At 39.6% G+C, this 20,579-nt stretch overlaps 1 protein-coding gene across 1 annotated transcript in view; it reads left to right on the forward strand.

The window, feature by feature from the left end:
- LOC126458219 (TBC1 domain family member 16) overlaps positions 1-20,579 on the forward strand; it is a 104,433-nt gene that overhangs the window by 15,113 nt on the left and 68,741 nt on the right. Inside the window, exon 6 of the mRNA XM_050095115.1 lies at positions 10,744-10,867. Within this exon, the coding sequence (XP_049951072.1) occupies positions 10,744-10,867 (124 nt within the window). The remainder of the gene's footprint in view (positions 1-10,743; positions 10,868-20,579) is intronic.

Genomic DNA, 20,579 nt, shown 5'->3' on the forward strand with positions numbered 1-20,579 from the left:
TGTTCATTCCACGCTGCTCTTTGAGATAATCACAAAAAACTGGACCTTCAGTACCCCAAAACACCGTCAACATGACTTTTCCTGCTGATGCTTGGGCTTCGAATTTTTCTTGACATGTGAGTTGGTGTGCTTCCACTCCATGCTTTGTCTTTTTGATTCTGGGTCATAATAGTTAACCCAGGTTTCATTGCAAAGTAAAATTTTGTTGAGGAAGTCCTCACCTTCTCATTCGTAACGTTCTTTAGGTCTGTGCACACTCTCAACCTTGTTTCGTTGTTTAGTGGCTTCAACTCCTTTGGGACCCATCTTGCACATGTTTTGCAGCACATCAGCTAGTTACAGATAATGATAAAAACTGTACCAGTACTAACTTGAACCTTATCAACTATCATTTCCACAGTCACATGACTGTTGGCATGAATAATGTCATCAATTTGACTTTCAAGTGAGGGAGTTGAAATTGCAACTGGTTGGCCAGAACAGAGTTCATCAGTCACTGAGTCGTGACCATTTTTGAGCTGCTCTACCCACTTGTAAAAATTTGAACGGTTAATACAACCTTTACCAAAAACTTAAGACAGTATATCTTCACTGGTTTCTTGCTTTCAGCAAGTAAAAAACAAAAAACAGAACATTGTTCAACTAATGTGGACGTTTCAAGCAGACTCGCTGTCTTGAAATGTATTTTTGAGATTGTAAACAAAACAATGTTGATACATCAGCTGATCAGGGCTCATCCCAGCAATGCCAACTTAAAGCCATAAAAGTACCAAACTTGTCCTACTAACAGTTTTTTCCCCAGACCAACTTGTCTCTTTAATTATTGAATGACCCTCGTACATAAATGATTCATCAGGTAGGATCAACTGCACTATCAGATTATTTGCTGATGATGCTGTAGTCTGCATGAAAGTATCTCTGTAGCAAAAAAACAAAAAAGCTGATAGTACCCTATTAGAAGATTAGTGTGAACTACTGGAGCCCCTCCCATTATTCAGTTGTTTAGCAAAATGAATACCCGGGAATGAATAAAATCAGGAGTAAGGGGAGAATGCAACTAATTGCACTTGGTGAGGCCGTCAAATGAGGAGCTCGGTGAGAGAGGACAAGAGGAAGGCAGCAAGGAGCGTCTTTTTGAAGACACCGGCAGTTGTTGCATCCTAAATTTGGGAGGAGGAAACAAGAGTTCTGAGAAGCCACATAAAGGCACTTGGAATAAAATGAAGAACACACGTGCAAAGGAGGCCGAATGGATGACCGGCTACAGCATTGCAGAGCCACAGGTTGCAGTACACAGCAATGAGGATGCAGCTGCGGACAATGCGAAAGAGATAGGAATGAACTGCTGGGAAAATGTGATGAGGTTCCACCCAGTTCCCTAGCAAATATGTCCAGGAGACCAGTGCACTTTCAGCCTTGTCATACATGACAGTGGGAGGGTGCAATGAAAAGGGATGAGGGAAGAGATCAGCTTGAAATCCAAATGTGAATTCAAGGTGGATACCAGCACCTGTAACATGGCACTGACAGTTTCTTTCCAGGACAAGGATGACTGGAAGGCAGCTAAACGTATCTTAAGTGCCCATGTCATCTCTGAAGAACTGTGGGCCAAACCCAAGTGAAGGGGATGGTAGAAGCCATCATCAAAGGGCTCCCAGAGACGGTGGACACCACTGCATAAAAAGTTCAACCAGAAGACAACACCTGTGTGGCTATTTGTGGGGTTGTGGTGGTACAAGGTCAAGTACTGCAAAAGAAATCCTGTTGGTGAAAATGTGCAGAAACCCGCACCCATGGGAATGCAAATGTGAAACAATGGGAATGCAAATGTGAAACAATGGTACTGCCACTGGGCACAAACTGTGGCACTAAGTGTGTGGTGAGCCAGAAAGTACAAATCTGACGTGGAGATCCACCAGGACCAGCTGAAAATAAGGGCACAGAAGTCGGGGGTGTTGACAAACAGCCGACACATCAAGAAGAAGCCAACAGCACAGCAACAGCTGGCTGCTAGGGGCACAGCGAGCAGCATAAGCCACCCCCGGCCGGCAGCAGTCATAGTGGCGCACGGCTCCCCCCCGCCTCCCCCCCTCTGCCCAGTGAGAGTGGGGGTAGCACACTGCCTGCCACAAGCTGCCAGTCATTCCATAATGGCCACAGGAGGGGGACCAGACCTGCAGCACATCGTGACAACTGCAGCTGGCTGAGAAAAAAAAGTGATTCCGTGCCCTAGCTGTGTACTGGAGCAGATAGTACAAGACATCATGCGGACATTAGCTGACAAACTAGGTGAGCTGGAGCAAGCAGTGGTGGACTTCGCAATAAATCTAGCATTTTTGCCCACAAATATATGTAGGAAACACCACTAAAATTCTAGAACATACCAAAAAGCACCAGTTGGCTGGAGGAAATCTCTCTTAGACAATAGCCCCAGTACACTCAAGCGCTTATAGTTTAATCCCCAAATATTTAGTGATCAGCCTCAGCATCAAATTTTAGAATACTGCTCCAGTGTATGGAGTTCTTATAAGTTGCCTTGACAGAAGCTTTCTTATGTAATATAGAACATAATTTACAAACAGACATCTCTGAATGATGAAATATCAGTGACAGCCTTAAATGACAACTAAAGCCCTGAAGTGGCTGTGGTTTCAGAATGTAAATTGGCCAAGTGAAAATTCAATTCAGAGGGCAGTAGACAAACTTTATTATTAAGTTTACCATTGATTTCACTATCTCAGTTTTACCGTTTTACCAAGAAGCCACTGTGTATACCGTGAAATTTATAACGGGATACTCAAGCAACTTAATGGGGAATCTTTGTAAGGAAGCAATGTTACTCTTGCGAAACGCTATTCAGTATTACAAGAACCAGTATTTGTGGAAGTCTTTGCATCAGTTCTACTGCAGTCTTTGTACATCCCATTTTGGGATGCTAATAGGATAATTGAGATTAGGGCACACAGTGAGACATAGAGTGAGTCTTTTTCCTCACTTATTACACAAATGGAATAGGACAAAAAATCTCTTGTATTGGTAGCAAGGCTCATTTGCCATGCATTGCATAGTGACTCCAGAAGTATGAAGAATATTTAAAACATATGGGCCCTCTGGTCATAAAAAATTATACCAGGTTTTTCTGTAAAGTAATGTGATGCATTGTTTTTTTGTTTTAAATTGCTCGGATAGGTTCAACAACCCCCCATTAACCACGGACCTTGTCGTCGGTGGTGTGGCTTGCTTGCCTCAGTGATACAGATAGCCATACAGTAGGTATAACCACAATGAAGGGGTATCTGTTGAGAGGCCAGGCAAATGAGTGGTTCCTGAAGAGAGGCAGCAGCCTTTTCAGTAGTTGCAATGGCATTAGCGTGGTTGGTTGACTGATCTGGCCTTGCAACATCAACCAAAACATCCTTGCTGTGCTGTGGTACTGTAAATGGCAGAAAGCAAGGGAAAACTACAGCCTAATTTTTCCTGAGAACATGCAGCTCCACTGTATGGTTAAATGATGATGGCGTCTTCTTGGGTAAAATATTCGAGAGGTAAAATAGTCTCCCATTTGGATATTTGGGTGGGGGCTACTCAGGAGGATGTCATCTTCAGGAGAAACAAAAACTGCCATTCTATGGATCAGAGTCGGGAATGTTCGATTCCTTTATTGGGTAGGCAGGTTAGAAAATTTAAAAACAGAAATGGATAGATTGAAGTTATATATAGTGGTAATTAGTGAAGTTCAGTAGCAGGAGGAACAGGACTTCTGGTCAGGTGAACACAATCAAATAGGGGTAATGCAGGAGTAGGTTTGATAATGAATGAGAAGATAGGAATGCAATTAGTTACCATGGACAGCACAGTGAACACATTATCATGGCCAAGAAAGACACTGAACCCACACCTACCCCAGTAGTATAAGTTTATGTGCCGACTAGCTCTGCAGATGATGAGAAGATTGAAGAAATACATGATGAGATAAAAGAAATTATTCACATAGTTAAAGGAGATGAAATTTTAATCATGATGGTGGACTGGGATTTGATAGTAGTAAAATGAAGAGAAGAGAAAATAGTAGGTGAATATGGACTGGGGGAAAGGAATGAAAGAGGAAGCCACCTGGTAGAATTTTGCATAGAGCATAATTTAATCATCACTAACACTTGGTGTAAGAATCATAAAAGAAAGTTGTATACATGGAAGAGACCTGGAGACAATGGAACATTACAGATTAAATATATAATGGTGAGACAGTGATTTAGGAATCAGATGTTAAATTTCTAGGTGCAAGTGTGGACTCTGACCACAATTTATTGGTCATAAAGAAATTGGAAAAAGGTAGGAATTTAAGGAGATGAGACCTTAAGTTGAAAGAACCAGATGATGCTGGGAGCTTCAGAGGGATCATTATACAACGGTTGACTAGAACAGGGGAAAGGAATGCAGTAGATGATGAATGGGTAGCATTAAGAGATGAAATAGTGAAGGCAGCAGATGATCAAATAGGTAAATAGACAAGGCCTAGTAGGAAGCCTTGGATAACACCAGAGATATTGAATTTAATTGATGAAAGGAGAAAATTTAAAAATGAAGCAAAGGGAATAAAAATATTTAAAAAATGAGATTGACAGGAAGTGCAAAACTGCTAAGCAGGAATGGCTGGAGGATAAATGTGAGGATTTAGAATCATATTTCACCAGGTAAAGTTAGATACCACCTACAGGAAAATTGAAGAGGCCTTTGGGGAAATGCGAAGGAGCTGTATGAATATCAAGAGCTCAGGTGGTAAACCAGAGTTAAGCAAAGAAGGGAAAGCTGAAAGGTGGAAGGAGATTATGGAGGGTCTATATAAGGGAAATAAACTTCAAAGCAATATTATAGAAAGGGAAGTGGACGTAGATAAAGATGAGATGGGAGATGTGATACTGTGAGGAGAATTTGACAAAGCTCTGAAAGATCCAAGTCAAAACAAGACCTTGGGAGTTGACTATATTTTGCCAAAACTACTGATAGCCTTGGGAGAGCCAGCCAAGACAAAACTCATCCATCTGGTGAGCAAGACGTATGAGAAGGCAAAATACCCTCAGACTTCAAGAAGAATATAATAATTCCAATTCCAAAGAAAGTAGTTACTAATAGGTGTGAACTGAACTGTCAGTTTAATAAGTCACAGTTGTAAAATACTAAAACAAATTCTTTGTAGAAGAATGGATGTACTGGTAGAAGCAGACCTTGGGGAAGATCAGTTTGGATTCTGGAGAAATGTGGATCAGGTGAGGCAATACTGACCGTACGACTTACCTGAGAAGATAGGGTAAGGAAAGGCAAACCTACATTTATAGCATTTGTGGACTTAGAGAAAGCGTTTGACAATGTTGTTGTTGTTGTTGTGGTCTTCAGTCCTGAGACTGGTTTGATGCAGCTCTCCATGCTACTCTATCCTGTGCAAGCTTTTTCATCTCCCAGTACCTACTGCAACCTACATCCTTCTGAATCTGCTTAGTGTATTCATCTCTTGGTCTCCCTCTACGATTTTTACCCTCCACGCGGCCCTCCAATACTAAATTGGTGATCCCTTGATGCCTCAGAACATGTCCTACCAACCGATCCCTTCTTCTGGTCAAGTTGTGCCACAAACTTCTCTTCTCCCCAATCCTATTCAATACTTCCTCATTAGTTATGTGATCTACCCATCTAATCTTCAGCATTCTTCTGTAGCACCACATTTCGAAAGCTTCTATTCTCTTCTTGTCCAAACTATTTATCGTCCATGTTTCACTTCTATACATGGCTACACTCCATACGAATACTTTCAGAAATGACATCCTGACACTTAAATCTATACTGGATGTTAACAAATTTCTCTTCTTCAGAAACGCTTTCCTTGCCATTGCCAGCCTACATTTTATATCCTCTCTACTTCGACCATCATCAGTTATTTTGCTCCCCAAATAGCAAAACTCCTTTACTACTTTAAGTGCCTCATTTCCTTATCTAATTCCCTCAGCATCACCCGACTTAATTAGACTACATTCCATTATCCTTGTTTTGCTTTTGTTGATGTTCATCTTATATCCTCCTTTCAAGACACTGTCCATTCCATTCAACTGCTCTTCCAAGTCCTTTGCTGTCTCTGACAGAATTACAATGTCATCGGCGAACCTCAACGTTTTTATTTCTTCTCCATGAATTTTAATACCTACTCCGAATTTTTCTTTTGTTTCCTTTACTGCTTGCTCAATATACAGATTGAACAACATCGGGGAGAGGCTACAACCCTGTCTTACTCCCTTCCCAACCACTGCTTCCCTTTCATGTCCCTCGACTCTTATAACTGCCATCTGGTTTCTGTACAAATTGTAAATAGCCTTTCGCTCCCTGTATTTTACCCCTGCCACCTTTAGAATTAGAAAGAGAGTATTCCAGTCAACATTGTCAAAAGCTTTCTCTAAGTCTACAAATGCTAGAAACGTAGGTTTGCCTTTCCTTAATCTTTCTTCTAAGATAAGTCGTAAGGTCAGTATTGCCTCACGTGTTCCAGTGTTTCTACGGAATCCAAACTGATCTTCCCCGAGGTTGGCTTCTACTAGTTTTTCCATTCGTCTGTAAAGAATTCGTGTTAGTATTTTGCAGCTGTGACTTATTAAGCTGATAGTTCGGTAATTTTCACATCTGTCAACACCTGCTTTCTTTGGGATTGGAATTATTATATTCTTCTTGAAGTCTGAGGGTATTTCGCCTGTTTCATACATCTTGCTCACCAGATGGTAGAGTTTTGTCAGGACTGGCTCTCCCACGGCCGTCAGTAGTTCCAATGGAATATTGTCTACTCCGGGGGCCTTGTTTCGACTCAGGTCTTTCAGTGCTCTGTCAAACTCTTCACGCAGTATCATATCTCCCATTTCATCTTCATCTAAATCCTCTTCCATTTCCATAATATTGTCCTCAAGTACATCGCCCTTGTATAGACCCTCTATATACTCCTTCCACCTTTCTGCTTTCCCTTCTTTGCTTAGAACTGGGTTTCCATCTGAGCTCTTGATATTCATACAAGCCGTTCTCTTATCTCCAAAGGTCTCTTTAATTTTCCTGTAGGCGGTATCTATCTTACCCCTAGTGAGATAGGCCTCTACATCCTTACATTTGTCCTCTAGCCATCCCTGCTTAGCCATTTTGCACTTCCTGTCGATCTCATTTTTGAGACGTTTGTATTCCTTTTTGCCTGTTTCACTTACTGCATTTTTATATTTTCTCCTTTCATCAATTAAATTCAATATTTCTTCTGTTACCCAAGGATTTCTACTAGCCCTTGTCTTTTTACCTACTTGATCCTCTGCTGCCTTCACTACTTCATCCCTCAAAGCTACCCATTCTTCTTCTACTGTATTTATTTCCCCCATTCCTGTCAATTGCTCCCTTATGCTCTCCCTGAATCTCTGTACAACCTCTGGTTCTTTTAGTTTATCCAGGTCCCATCTCCTTAAATTCCCACCTTTTTGCAGTTTCTTCAGTTTTAATCTACAGGTCATAACCAATAGATTGTGGTCAGAGTCCACATCTGCCCCTGGAAATGTCTTACAATTTAAAACCTGGTTCCTAAATCTCTGTCTTACCATTATATAATCTATCTGATACCTTTTAGTATCTCCAGGGTTCTTCCATGTATACAACCTTCTTTCATGATTCTTAAACCAAGTGTTAGTTATGATTATGTTGTGCTCTGTGCAAAATTCGACCAGGCGGCTTCCTCTTTCATTTCTGTCCCCCAATCCATATTCACCTACTATGTTTCCTTCTCTCCCTTTTCCTACACTCGAATTCCAGTCACCCATGACTATTAAATTTTCGTCTCCCTTCACAATCTGAATAATTTCTTTTATTTCATCATACATTTCTTCAATTTCTTCGTCATCTGCAGAGCTAGTTGGCATATAAACTTGTACTACTGTAGTAGGCGTGGGCTTCGTATCTATCTTGGCCACAATAATGCGTTCACTGTGCTGTTTGTAGTAGCTTACCCGCATTCCTATTTTCCTATTCATTATTAAACCTACTCCTGCATTACCCCTATTTGATTTTGTGTGTATAACCCTGTAGTCACCTGACCAGAAGTCTTGTTCCTCCTGCCACCGAACTTCACTAATTCCCACTATATCTAACTTCAACCTATCCATTTCCCTTTTTAAATTTTCTAACCTACCTGCCCGATTAAGGGATCTGACATTCCACGCTCCGATCCGTAGAACGCCAGTTTTCTTTCTCCTGATAACGACATCCTCTTGAGTAGTCCCCGCCCGGAGATCCGAATGGGGGACTATTTTACCTCCGGAATATTTTACCCAAGAGGACGCCATCATCATGTAATCATACAGTAAAGCTGCATGCCCTCGGGAAAAATTACGGCTGTAGTTTCCCCTTGCTTTCAGCCGTTCGCAGTACCAGCACAGCAAGGCCGTTTTGGTTATTGTTACAAGGCCAGATCAGTCAATCATCCAGACTGTTGCCCTTGCAACTACTGAAAAGGCTGCTGCCCCTCTTCAGGAACCACACATTTGTCTGGCCTCTCAACAGATACCCCTCCGTTGTGGTTGCACCTACGGTACGGCTATCTGTATCGCTGAGGCACGCAAGCCTCCCCACCAACGGCAAGGTCCATGGTTCATGGGGGGAAGTGACAATGTTGACTCTTTGAAATTTTGAAGGTAGCAGGGCTAAATGCTGTTTACAACTTGTACATAAACCAGATGGTAGTTATAAGAGTCGACGGGCATGAAAGGGAAACATCGGTTGAGAAAGGAGTGAGACAGAGTTGCAGACTGTCCCTGATGCTATTCAATATGTGCACTGAACAAGCAGTAAAGGACACCAAAGAAAAATTTGGAGTAGGAATTAAAGTTCAGGGAGAAGAAATAAAAGAACTTTGAAGTATACTGATCACATTTTAATTCTGTCAGAGACAGCAAAGGATTTGGAAGAGGAGTTGAATGGAATGGACAGTGTTTTGAAAGGAGGATGTAAGATGAACATCAAGAAAAGCAAAACAAGTATAATTGAATGTAACCGAATTAAATCAGGTGATACTGAGGGAATTAGATTAGGAAATGAGACACTTAGAGTAGTAGATGGGTTTTAGTATTTGGGCAGCAGAATAATGGATTATGGCCAGAGAGGAGAGCATATAAAAATGTAGACTGGCAATGGGAAGAAAAGCATTTCTGAAGAAGAGAAATTTGTTATCATTGAATATGGATTTATGTGTTAGGAAATGTTTTCTAAACATATTTGTCTGGAATGTAGCCATGTATGGAAGTGAAACATGGCCTATAAACAGTTTAAATGAAAAGAGAAGAGAAACTTTTGAAATGCGGTGCTACCGAAGAATGCTTAAGATTAGTTTTCCATGCCATCAGTTTTGGACAGGATATCTCAGTTTGGTAAGTGTCTCACAGTATGTGTCAATTAGAGTGTCAGTTGTCAATGACATCACTGTCACTGATCCACATTTGCACAGCATTGTCAGTGTGGATACTGTGCCTGCCACTCTGTTTTTTATTATGCACATTTGACATCCACTTTTAAACTCTTGAAACCATTGTATAACCTTTCCTTCACTCATTAATCTAGACCCCTTAAACTATGCACAACTCCTAATGAATTCAAGCAGCTGTAGGTTCTTATGCATCTCAAGATGAAGTTACAGCACACTTCCCAACTGGCAATTTTAACAATTTTTGAAGCCGTTGTTGTTTGCTTTCATCCTCAATTGAATGACAATTGAATTAAAACAATTACTTCTACAGCTCTAAACAATCATACATAACACTGCATTATGATGCTTAGTTCTGATCTGCCATCATTTAAATATAAGCAAACAACCCTTATCTTTCTAACATGCTTTGTGTTTATGTAGATGTAGGTAACATGGTTTTTAGTAACCTGAATTAATTTGCATGTGTTGCCTTCTGCACGGTGCTATTTATTCATATTTTCCTAAAAATGTTTGCATTTACCATTTTTAGTCTATTATGTGTGTAATGAGTACCAGTTTATGTCAGTTAAACAATGGAAAATCCAGTATGGAATGTAACAATATTGTAAAAAGGAAAGTTGCTACACACCATATAGGAGAGTTGCTGAGTCACAGATAGGCACAACAAAAAGACTGTCACAGAATAAGCTTTTGGCCAAAAAAGCTTATGTCAAAAGTAGACAACACACACACACACACACACACACACACACACACACACACACACACAGTCTTTTTGTTGTACCTACCTGTGACTCAGCATCTCTGCTATATGGTGAGTAGCAACTTTCCTTTTCATAATATTGTTATAGTTTATATCAATTATGCACACAGTTTTCATCCATTTTGCTATAGCCAGATTTGTTAGCTTGAAATGATGTGTCTAAGTACAATTTCATAGAAGAATATGTTTTTTTATTCTGTGAGTGTATGTTTGAAATGAAGTATAGTTGATTTGTGGATTCAAAACACCTTAGAGATTCACATTCTTATAGGTAAACCTATTGGATAGTATTTGATGCTCTAATGCAGTTGTTTGTTTCACACTATAATTGAAATTCAACACTGCTCCTCACTCTTTTTATCGGCATGATGCTTCTTGTTTTGGAAGTATAAGTTTGTTCTCTAAAATTGTGGTGTCAAGCCTACGTGCTTGAAGCAAACTGTTCAAACATCTTGCATGTTGTACAATCACCAAACTACTTAAGAAATTCATTTAGGCCAGAAGTGAGTGAAGAAGAACTGCATCCTGAGGAAGGACACACAGCACCAATAAGCAGGGAAGTGTGGGAGAGCCTGCTCAACGAACTGGGGCAGGTAGAAGATGATCTGGCATTGCGAAAGGTAATGTAGACAAAAATCTTCTGTTACACACACACACACACACACACACACACACACACACACACACACACGCTTACACTTACACTTCTGGCACCATGTGAGATGTATCACAGTGTGAAAGTGCCATTTTAATTCCACACTTGTTCATGTTTAATGTGACTGGTATGACAATAATTTCAATATGACAAATAGTAATAAAATTGAAGTAATAGAGTTAAAAATGATTTGAAGCAAAGCAGGGTGAATAACAGTATTGACTAAGAACTAATAGTGTTAATAATAGGGATATTGTTGTTGCTGTTAGTAGTAGTAATATTAATTATAATAATAATAGTGATAATATCAGATACAAAATATACAATGTGGTCAAACTTGATGGAAACACCAAAAGCACACAACACATTGCCATGCCTAATATGGTGTAGGAAAACTGTCGACATTGAAAACAGCTTCTATTCCTCTTGGAATGGATAAATGCAGGTTCTGTAAGGTTTTCAAGGGAATCTTATACCATTGTTCCAGCAAAATAGTTGGAAGTTCAGGTAATGATGTTGCAGGTGGATAGGGATGACACTCCCTCCTCTCCAAAGTAGATCATAAACGCTCAACAATACTGATATCTGGTGACTATGGTGACCAGAGGAGATGCAACAGTTCGTCCTCGTGCTCAAAAAACCAGTACTGGATTATGTGAGCTCTATGAGCAGATGCCCTGTTGTCTGGGAATACAGTGTCACCATTAGGGCACAAAAAGTACCATGGTCTGGACCTGGTCAACCAAAATGGTCACATAATCCTTGGCAGTAATGCAGCCTTGCAGAGTAACCATGGTGCCCATGAATACCAAAATATGGTTGCTCAAATCATCGTTGAACCTCTGTCACTTTCCAGTCTTGGGACGTAAAGTTGGCCAGAAGTTAGATACAGTGTGAAGGAAGACTCATCCGACCAAACAACTTTCATCCATTGCTCCGTACTTGATATTTTATGGCTTCAGCACCACATTTTCCTGCTGCATGCATTACCATCATTGACGAGTGATTTTTGGAATTCCAGATTGCCCAGCAATTCCTTGCTTATGGAGCTCCCTTTTCCGTTGTTTCGGCGCTTAGAAGGTTTGCAAGTGTGACATCCAATTCTGCAGTGATTTTTGCAGCTACTGTTATCTTGATGTGCATCTTCAGATTTTCGTGGCGCAAACACTGTTCTATAAAATTTTGGGAGTGCAGCTGCATAAATTCAACTTCTTATTCTAATATTTTTACTGAATACCGTCCAGCCATCTTCAAAGTGAGCCGAGGTGTCACATCGGCTCACTCTGAAGATGGCTGGACGGTATTCAGTCGAAATATTAGAAGAAGAAGTTGGATTCATGTGGCTGCAATCCTGAAATTTTATAGAACATACTGTTATCTTATTTTTTGTAATAATTCTGTTGTAATTTTGTGTTGTGACACATTCCATGACCATGGAAATGTGCTGCTCAGTTTGGTTGTGCAGAACTAGACATGTAAAAAAATTCTATGACCGTCTGTCATGATCACTCAGCATGCACTTTCTTTGGTGTTGTGACTTCGTGGATGATATTTTTTCATTTGCCCTGTACGTGGTACAATTTTATCTGGTACTCCTTGAACCACGAAACACCAGCTATATTGATTACAGAAGCACCCACCATACGAACACCAACAATTTGCCCACATTAAAACGCACTAAGCTCTGACATAATGTACTTACTACTACACAGAATGCAATTCTAACCATGACTAGCACTTGTAACATATTTAAGACATTGCACAGGTGCAGTTTGTGATCACTTACAACGGTTGAACCTGCAGGCTTGGCTAGCATCTGCTTTTATGTTCAAGCTTGCCTTGCTTGTGCCATTTCCATATTTTGTCCACCCCTGTATCTGTGGATTTACAACAATAATATTTTTTGACATAGCAAATTCTGAGGGAGAGAGATTTTGGAAGACTGCAGTAGCTAAGGATTTTGGAAAATGTGGAAGATCTAGTGCAAAAGAAAGATGGACCTTTGCAAAATTACGTGGCCCTGGTGGAGAAATATATTCTTGTCCTGAGTGCTACCTCTATGTTTAGAAGGGGCGGCAATGTCAGTTGACTGTCACTTGTTGACCTGCGCATTTCGAGCGTTGTTCTTGCTATCTCTTTATTACGGTACACAACATGACACCACAGTCTTCGCACACTGTAGTTTCACGAGAAATTCTTTATAATCAGGCATTTGTAAATGTGTAACACCTTTAATGTATGTCAAAAGAAGCAAACAAATGAGTAAGAATCTCATTAAAGAATGTGCTTGAGAGGGTTGCAGAATCACTAAGTATTACAATTGAACAACAAAGAGAATAAAAATAGAGAAAGGAAACAGCTGCAAGTACTCCCAAAGGCTGAATTACTTCTGAAAAGGTCTACAAGAAGGGAAGAAAATTGTATATTTAGGTAAAATCAAACAATTGAAAGTCCAGATTAAAATAAGAGGCTAATATTGACAAATAGGTTACCAGTATCATAATAACTGACATTGTCCACTACACTCCATTTCTTACACCTTTTTTTGTTTTATAAGATTTTCTTCTGGTAGCCAGTGATCAGCCTTCTTTATGCTTTGGTTAATCCTTTGTTATGTGACTTTTTCTTTCTCAGTATTCCAGTGCGAAACTGTTGACATAGAACATCGTACAAGTTACGCGAGATATATGTTTATGTGACAGCTTCAGATGTCAAAATTGTGCCTCTCCTACCACATTGTGTGCACAGGTACAGATCAAGTTATTTTGTGCACACTGTATGTAGTAATGGTACATACAGTTCATGATGTCAAGCCACTTGTCACTTGAAAACTGGCTGGTTTTAGATGACAACAATGTATGGGCAGCTTCCTGCCTGTCCCTTAACAGTTGCTAGTTAGTCAGTTTACTTTACTGCCTGTCAGACATTTCATCTGTTTTTTGTCCTATAGAGAACTTAATGTAGAATAATGAATGTCATTTTTTTTTTTCTTCTGGCATCGTAATTTTATACATCACTGTTGCTTTTGAACTGTAGTGAACTATTTCCAACAAACTTTATGAGGGAATAAATATAGTGTGAAGCAATAGTCAAAATGCCCAACTCCTTAACAGATGTCCACAGGATGATTGTGGGTGAGCACCATGTATTATTCGTATAGCACATTATTGCACAATGAAGGCTTTCTTTCTTGAAGATGAGTTACCCCAGAACATTATTCCATGTGAAATCATTAAACAAAAATATGTCAGCTTAACTAATTTGTCTCTCTCTCAAAGATTTACAATGATTCTAAGTGCAAATGTGGCTGAACTAAATTGTTGTAGGAGTTCCAAAATGTGCTTTTTCCAATCTAATTTCCCATCAATATGAACATCTAAGGATTTTGAAGTTTCCACCCTATTTGTTATTTCTTCATCATGTGTCGCTCTTACCTTCATTAGTGTAGAGCCCCAAGATGTGCAGAACTGAATATCTTGCATCTTTTTTAATTGAGGGTGAGACAATTTGCAGAAAACACGTCTTTGATACTTTTATGAACATTGTTTACCATTTTTTCTGTTTGGATGTTATGCTTAGATTTTTTTACAATACTAGTGTCATCTGTAAAAAGAACTAATTCTGCTTATTGTATATTAGAAGGAAGATCATTTACATAGATGAGGAACAGTATTGGAACTAACATTGAGGCTTGGGGAACCCCATATGTGATTCTCCTCAGTCAGAATTATTTCCCCCCACTAGATTGGTTGATTTACTTAAGTACAACTTTCTTCATTTCTTTGGTTAGATATGACATTATCCATTGGTTGGTGATGCCATCAATCCCATGTTGTTGTTGTTGTTGTTGTTGTTGTCTTCTTCAGTCCTGAGACTGGTTTGATGCAGCTCTCCATGCTACTCTATCCTGTGCAAGCTTCTTCATCTCCCAGTACTTGCTGCAACCTACATCCTTCTGAATCTGCTTAGTGTATTCATTTCTTGGTCTCCCTCTACGATTTTTACCCTCCACGCTGCCCTCCAATGCTAAATTTGTGATTCCTTGATGCCTCAGAACATGTCCTACCAACCGGTCCCTTCTTCTTGTCAAGTTGTGCCACAAACTCCTCTTCTCCCCAATTCTGTTCAATACCTCCTCATTACTTATATGATCTACCCATCTAATCTTCAGCATTCTCTTGTAGCACCACATTTCGAAAGCTTCTATTTTCTTCCTGTCCAAACTATTTATCGTCCATGTTTCACTTCCATACATGGTTACACTCCATACAAATACTTTCAGAAACGACTTCCTGACACTTAAATCTATACTTGATGTTAACAAATTTCTCTTCTTCAGAAACACTTTCCTCGCCATTGCCAGTCTACATTTGATATCCTCTCTACTTCGACCATCATCAGTTATTTTGCTCCCCAAATAGCAAAACTCATTTACTACTTTAGGTGTTTCATTTCCTAATCTAACTCCCTCAGCATCACCCGACTAAATTCGACTACATTCCATTATCCTCGTTTTGCTTTTGTTGATGTTCATCTTATATCCTCCTTTCAAGACACTGTCCATTCCGTTCAACTGCTCTTCCAAGTCCTTTGCTGTCTCTGACAGAATCACAATGTCATCGGTGAACCTCAACGTTTTTATTTCTTCTCCATGGACCTTAATACCTAATCCGAATTTTTCTTTTGTTTCCTTTACTGCTTGCTCAATATACAGATTGAATAACATTGTGGAGAGGCTACAACCCTGTCTCACTCCCTTCCCAACCACTGCTTCCCTTTCATGCCCCTCGACTCTTATAACTGCCATCTGGTTTCTGTACAAATTATAAATAGCCTTTCGCTCCCTATATTTTATCCCTGCCACCTTTAGAATTTGAAAGAGAGTATTCCAGTCAACATTGTCAAAAGCTTTCTCTAAGTCTACAAATGCTAGAAACGTAGGTTTGCCTTCCCTTAATCTTTCTTCTAAGATAAGTCGTAAGGTCAGTATTGCCTCACGTGTTCCAACATTTCTACGGAATCCAAACTGATCTTCCCCGAGATCGGCTTCTGCCAGTTTTTCCATTCGTCTGTAAATAATTCGCGTTAGTATTTTGCAGCTGTGACTTATTAAACTGATAGTTCGGTAATTTTCACATCTGTCAACACCTGCTTTCTTTGGGATTGGAATAATTATATTCTTCTTGAAGTCTGAGGGTATTTCGCCTGTCTCATACACCTTGCTCACCAGATGGTAGAGTTTTGTCAGGACTGGCTCTCCCAAGGCCATCAGTAGTTGTAATGGAATGTTGTCTACTCCCACGGCTTTCAGTGCTCTATCAAACTCTTCACGCAGTATCGTATCTCCCATTTCATCTTCATCTACATCCTCTTCCATTTCCATAATATTGTCCTCAAGTACATTGCCCTTGTATAGACCCTCTATATACTCCTTCCACCTTTTTGCTTTCCCTTCTTTGCTTAGAACTGGGTGTCCATCTGAGCTCTTGATATTCATACAAGTGGCTCTCTTTTCTCTAAAGGTCTCTTTAATTTTCCTGTAGGCAGTATCTTTCTTACCCCTAGTGAGATAAGCCTTTACATCCTCACATTTGTCCTCTAGCCATCCCTGCTTAGCCATTTTGCACTTCCTGTCGATCTCATTTTTGAGACTTTTATAATCCTTTTTGCCTGCTTCATTTACTGTGTTTTTATATTTTCTCCTTTCATCAATTAAATTCAATATTTCTTCTGTTAAAATATCAATTTATTTAGGAGAATACTGCGACTCACACTGTCAAAAGTCTTACATAGGTTGCACAAAATGAGCCTTATGTTGTCAGTTTCAAGAATTACTTTCAAAGAAACAGTAGCAAATGTACCAGCTACTGTCTTGACCTACAGAGCAATTGTGTGCTTGCGTTGTCATGAGCTTCATGCATGTATACATTAGATTTTCGTTTCCTGTAGTTCTGCTACAAGTATGTCATGTTTTTTGGTTCAGCAGGAAATTTTGGGGTTGAGAAAACTTTAAGGGAAGGCATATGGAAGGTGAAACCACATATTTCGTCATTTGTTGCTTCATAGAATACACTTTATTGCTTAACAACAATTATTATGATTACCAATTAAAAACCTCAATCCATTTTTCTTCTCCTCCTCCTCCTCTCTCCCCCCTCTATCTCCCCCCCCCCCCCTCTCTCTCTCTCTCTCTCTCTCTCTCTCTCTCTCTCTCTCTCTCTCTCTCTCACACACACACACACACACACACACACACACACACACACACACACACACACACACACTCTGTCTTTCTTTCTTCCTTTCTCCCTTCCCCAGTTCAGTTCCTGTCTTCAGTTGCCCTAAACATCCAAGTGATTCAGAAAGTATCTTCTGATCAAGTCTTAAGATTACATGGATAGTCAGAACAGAATGGAATTGTGTAATAGTAGAGAGGGGATATGAGGCAATAATACGGTGCAGTAACTGTTGTGATAGCATTTCTTTTTCCACACCACTAGGGGATAGTGGCAGCACTAATATTACCTCCCACCAACTGTGAGTCTGAGTTTATCAGATTTCTGCAAACTCAGAAGCATACAGTTGAGACTTAGTCCCAGATATGCAATGTGCATGGACACAGCCTTACGACAGACAGTATGGTTACACATTCTTGCTGACAATTAACTGATGGTCAAGCTGTTGTACATAACAAAGACTATAGCAGACACCCACTCCTGGTGATGCCATAACTGTTGGAAGTTTGCAGCAAGAAATTACACAGAGACAGTAGTTCACAATCGTGGACCACTCTTGTCAGTCTCCCAGATGTGTTAGTCACTGCTGCATGAAACTGACACTTTACATCACTCAGTGGAATAATAGAAACAACACATCAGTCTGTGATTGACGTCATAATGGTTCACCTGTGAAGACTAAACTCAAAAAGACTGTCTCTGATAAAACACCATATCACTGTGTTTTGGGTTGAGATATTGCTCTTTTTACTGAGCTTTTACTGTAGAGGTAGCTATAAATGGTGTTTCATATTGTTAGCCATCGAGAAAACGGCCACGATGATCCAGAATAAGAGACATGTGCTAATGTATCAATGAAAAAAACCAAGTTTTGAAAACCTAATGTAACTGTATAGATAAATAACAATCTACTCACCAAGCAGCAGCAGGTGAACAAACATATAAAAGGTACTATGTGTGCCAGCTTTTGGGGCAAATGGCAGAAGGGTTGAAGGAGAAGGAAGAGGGGTGATGGGAAAAGACTAATGAAGTTTAGGAAAAGGGGTAGATTTCAGAAAAGTTGCCCAGAATCCTGATTTGGGGGAGATTTACCAGATGGGATGAAAAGGAGAGACTCTTTCCTTTTATACAGTTACATTGTGTTTTCAAGAATAAGAGACATGGAATACCAAATGGAGGTATTAAGCTTTTGCACGGTCCGATACAACCTACACCACATGGAATCAGTTGCGTCAGAAGGAATGCAACCACCAAGCTGCCGCAACTTTATTTCTATTTATTACATCTTGAAACACATTCTGCTTCAAAAACAATTATAAGTTACAGACAACAATAACAATGCTGAGTTAGAGAGAGAATTAGCTCGATGGATCCAGTTGTTGACAGCAGGCTTCTGTGAAGTGGGATAACAAATTTTAGTGCACTGGTATGATGGATGCCTTCATAATACTGATGAGTATGTTGAGAAGTAACTAATCAAGTCTCTGTAAATACTTAAAAGATATTTCCTGCTAGTGAACTCATCATTGCTTCGCAATTGCTAAACGTGGATGGGAATAGGATACACGTCATGATCTCCTTTTCCTCCCCTCTCTCTACCCTCCTCCTCCTCCTCCTCCTCCTCCTCCTCCACACTCCCTTTGTCCATCTCCTCCTTCTTCTCCCCTTTATCTTTCTCCATCATCTTATCTCCCCCCCCCCCCCCCCCCACTCCTTGTATATCTCCTACCTCATACTCTCTGTATCCATCTTCTCCTTCCTCACGTCTCTCTCCATATCCTCCTTCCCCTTGTTTATATCCATTTCCTGATCCCAACTCTGTCCATCTCCTCCTCCCCCTCTTTCTGCCTTTATTTATTGTTATCACAAACAGAACCTTGATGTGGAATAAAAGTCAAAATAAATTGATAAATCAGTGGAATTATTAGTGCACAGGGTATAAGAGAGCTCTTTCCAGCTGTTAGATCTGTGAGCATTGGGGCTTTACTGACAGTATTTTGCATAGTTTAAATCTGTGAACAGATATTATAAAGTTAGCCATAAACACAACTTTTTGCTTTTCATTTGAAAATGACTGTGAAAAGGAAAACAAAACCACACATTTTCATAGCACAGCTTAGCATGTTCTTTCTCACAACTGGTTTAACGGAAAATGTTTATTGTTTGATTCTTATTTGATTTGCCTTCATACACTGACTACACTCTTCAGTCTTTGTGACACACCAAAGATATGATCACCACTGATAACACCCTGAAATATTGCTTACAGTTGTATTCGTTTTCACAAAATATCAATATTCAGAGCAGAATTGTTTCTTGTTATGAAAACATGAACCAGCAGAATCATCAAACAGAACATCAGCTTTTTTTTATGAAGCCAAATCAATCGAGATGTTGTCAAGAGATGATCTTTCATACATGTGGCAATTGATTTTTATTTACATAGATTTATCAAGATCTCTGAATTTGATCTATGGCTGCATTGTTAAATTTTACCATTTTCTTTTCAGTTTGTTCATTGTACATTGATTTAGTCATAATATAACTTATTTTCAAGTATTCTTTCAAACTTGCTCTTTTAAGTTCTTTCATTTATTGTTCAAACTTTACCTACACTAGAAGCAAACAGTACAGTGTTGTCTGGAAAATGAGGGTCGTTCAGATATGCTCCATTAACATATATGCCTCATTCATTTTCCAAGTTAAGGTTCTCATAACATTCTCCGTGACTGCTGAGAATAGTTTTGGTGATATTAAATTTTCTTCTCGGTATCCTGATGAAGTCTAGCGGGACCTGTAATGTTGACATAGATGTTGACAGCGTAATGACATGCTGAATCAGTATATTGTTTCTCTTGGGCTATTAGTACAGATTTTCTTTTAACTACATCTACATCTATATCTATACTCATTAAACCATGGTGAGGTGCATATCAGAGAGTATGTCCCATTGTACCAGTTATTAGGGTTTCTTCCCACTCCATTTACACATGGAATTTGGAAGAATGATTGTCTGAATGCCTCTGAGCATGCAGTAATTATGATCTTATCCTCATGATCTCAGAGTGAGTGATATGTAGGATGTTGTAGTATATTCAGAGAGGCATCATTTAAAGCCAGTTATTGAAACTTTGTTACTAGACTTTCTCAGGATAGTTTACATTGTAGCAGATCCACCTGCTTTATTTATTTTGTTAGGTGTCCTCGGTGTTGACGTACTGTGTTGCTACACTGGTTGAAAATTTGGACACTGACTATGGTAAATAATGTAGCCGACAGATGCACAGTTGCATTTCACTGTCTTTTACTTTCTCTTTGCACAACCCCCCCCAATAATACACAGTTATATATGTATGGCCAGTGCACTATAGTATAAACTTTCCATAAGCCTCATTAATAGTTTGCAGGCGGACCTCACCATACTACTAGAATAGTTTACTG

The sequence above is a fragment of the Schistocerca serialis genome, chromosome 2, assembly GCF_023864345.2.
Source record: "Schistocerca serialis cubense isolate TAMUIC-IGC-003099 chromosome 2, iqSchSeri2.2, whole genome shotgun sequence".
Lineage (NCBI taxonomy): Eukaryota > Metazoa > Arthropoda > Insecta > Orthoptera > Acrididae > Schistocerca > Schistocerca serialis.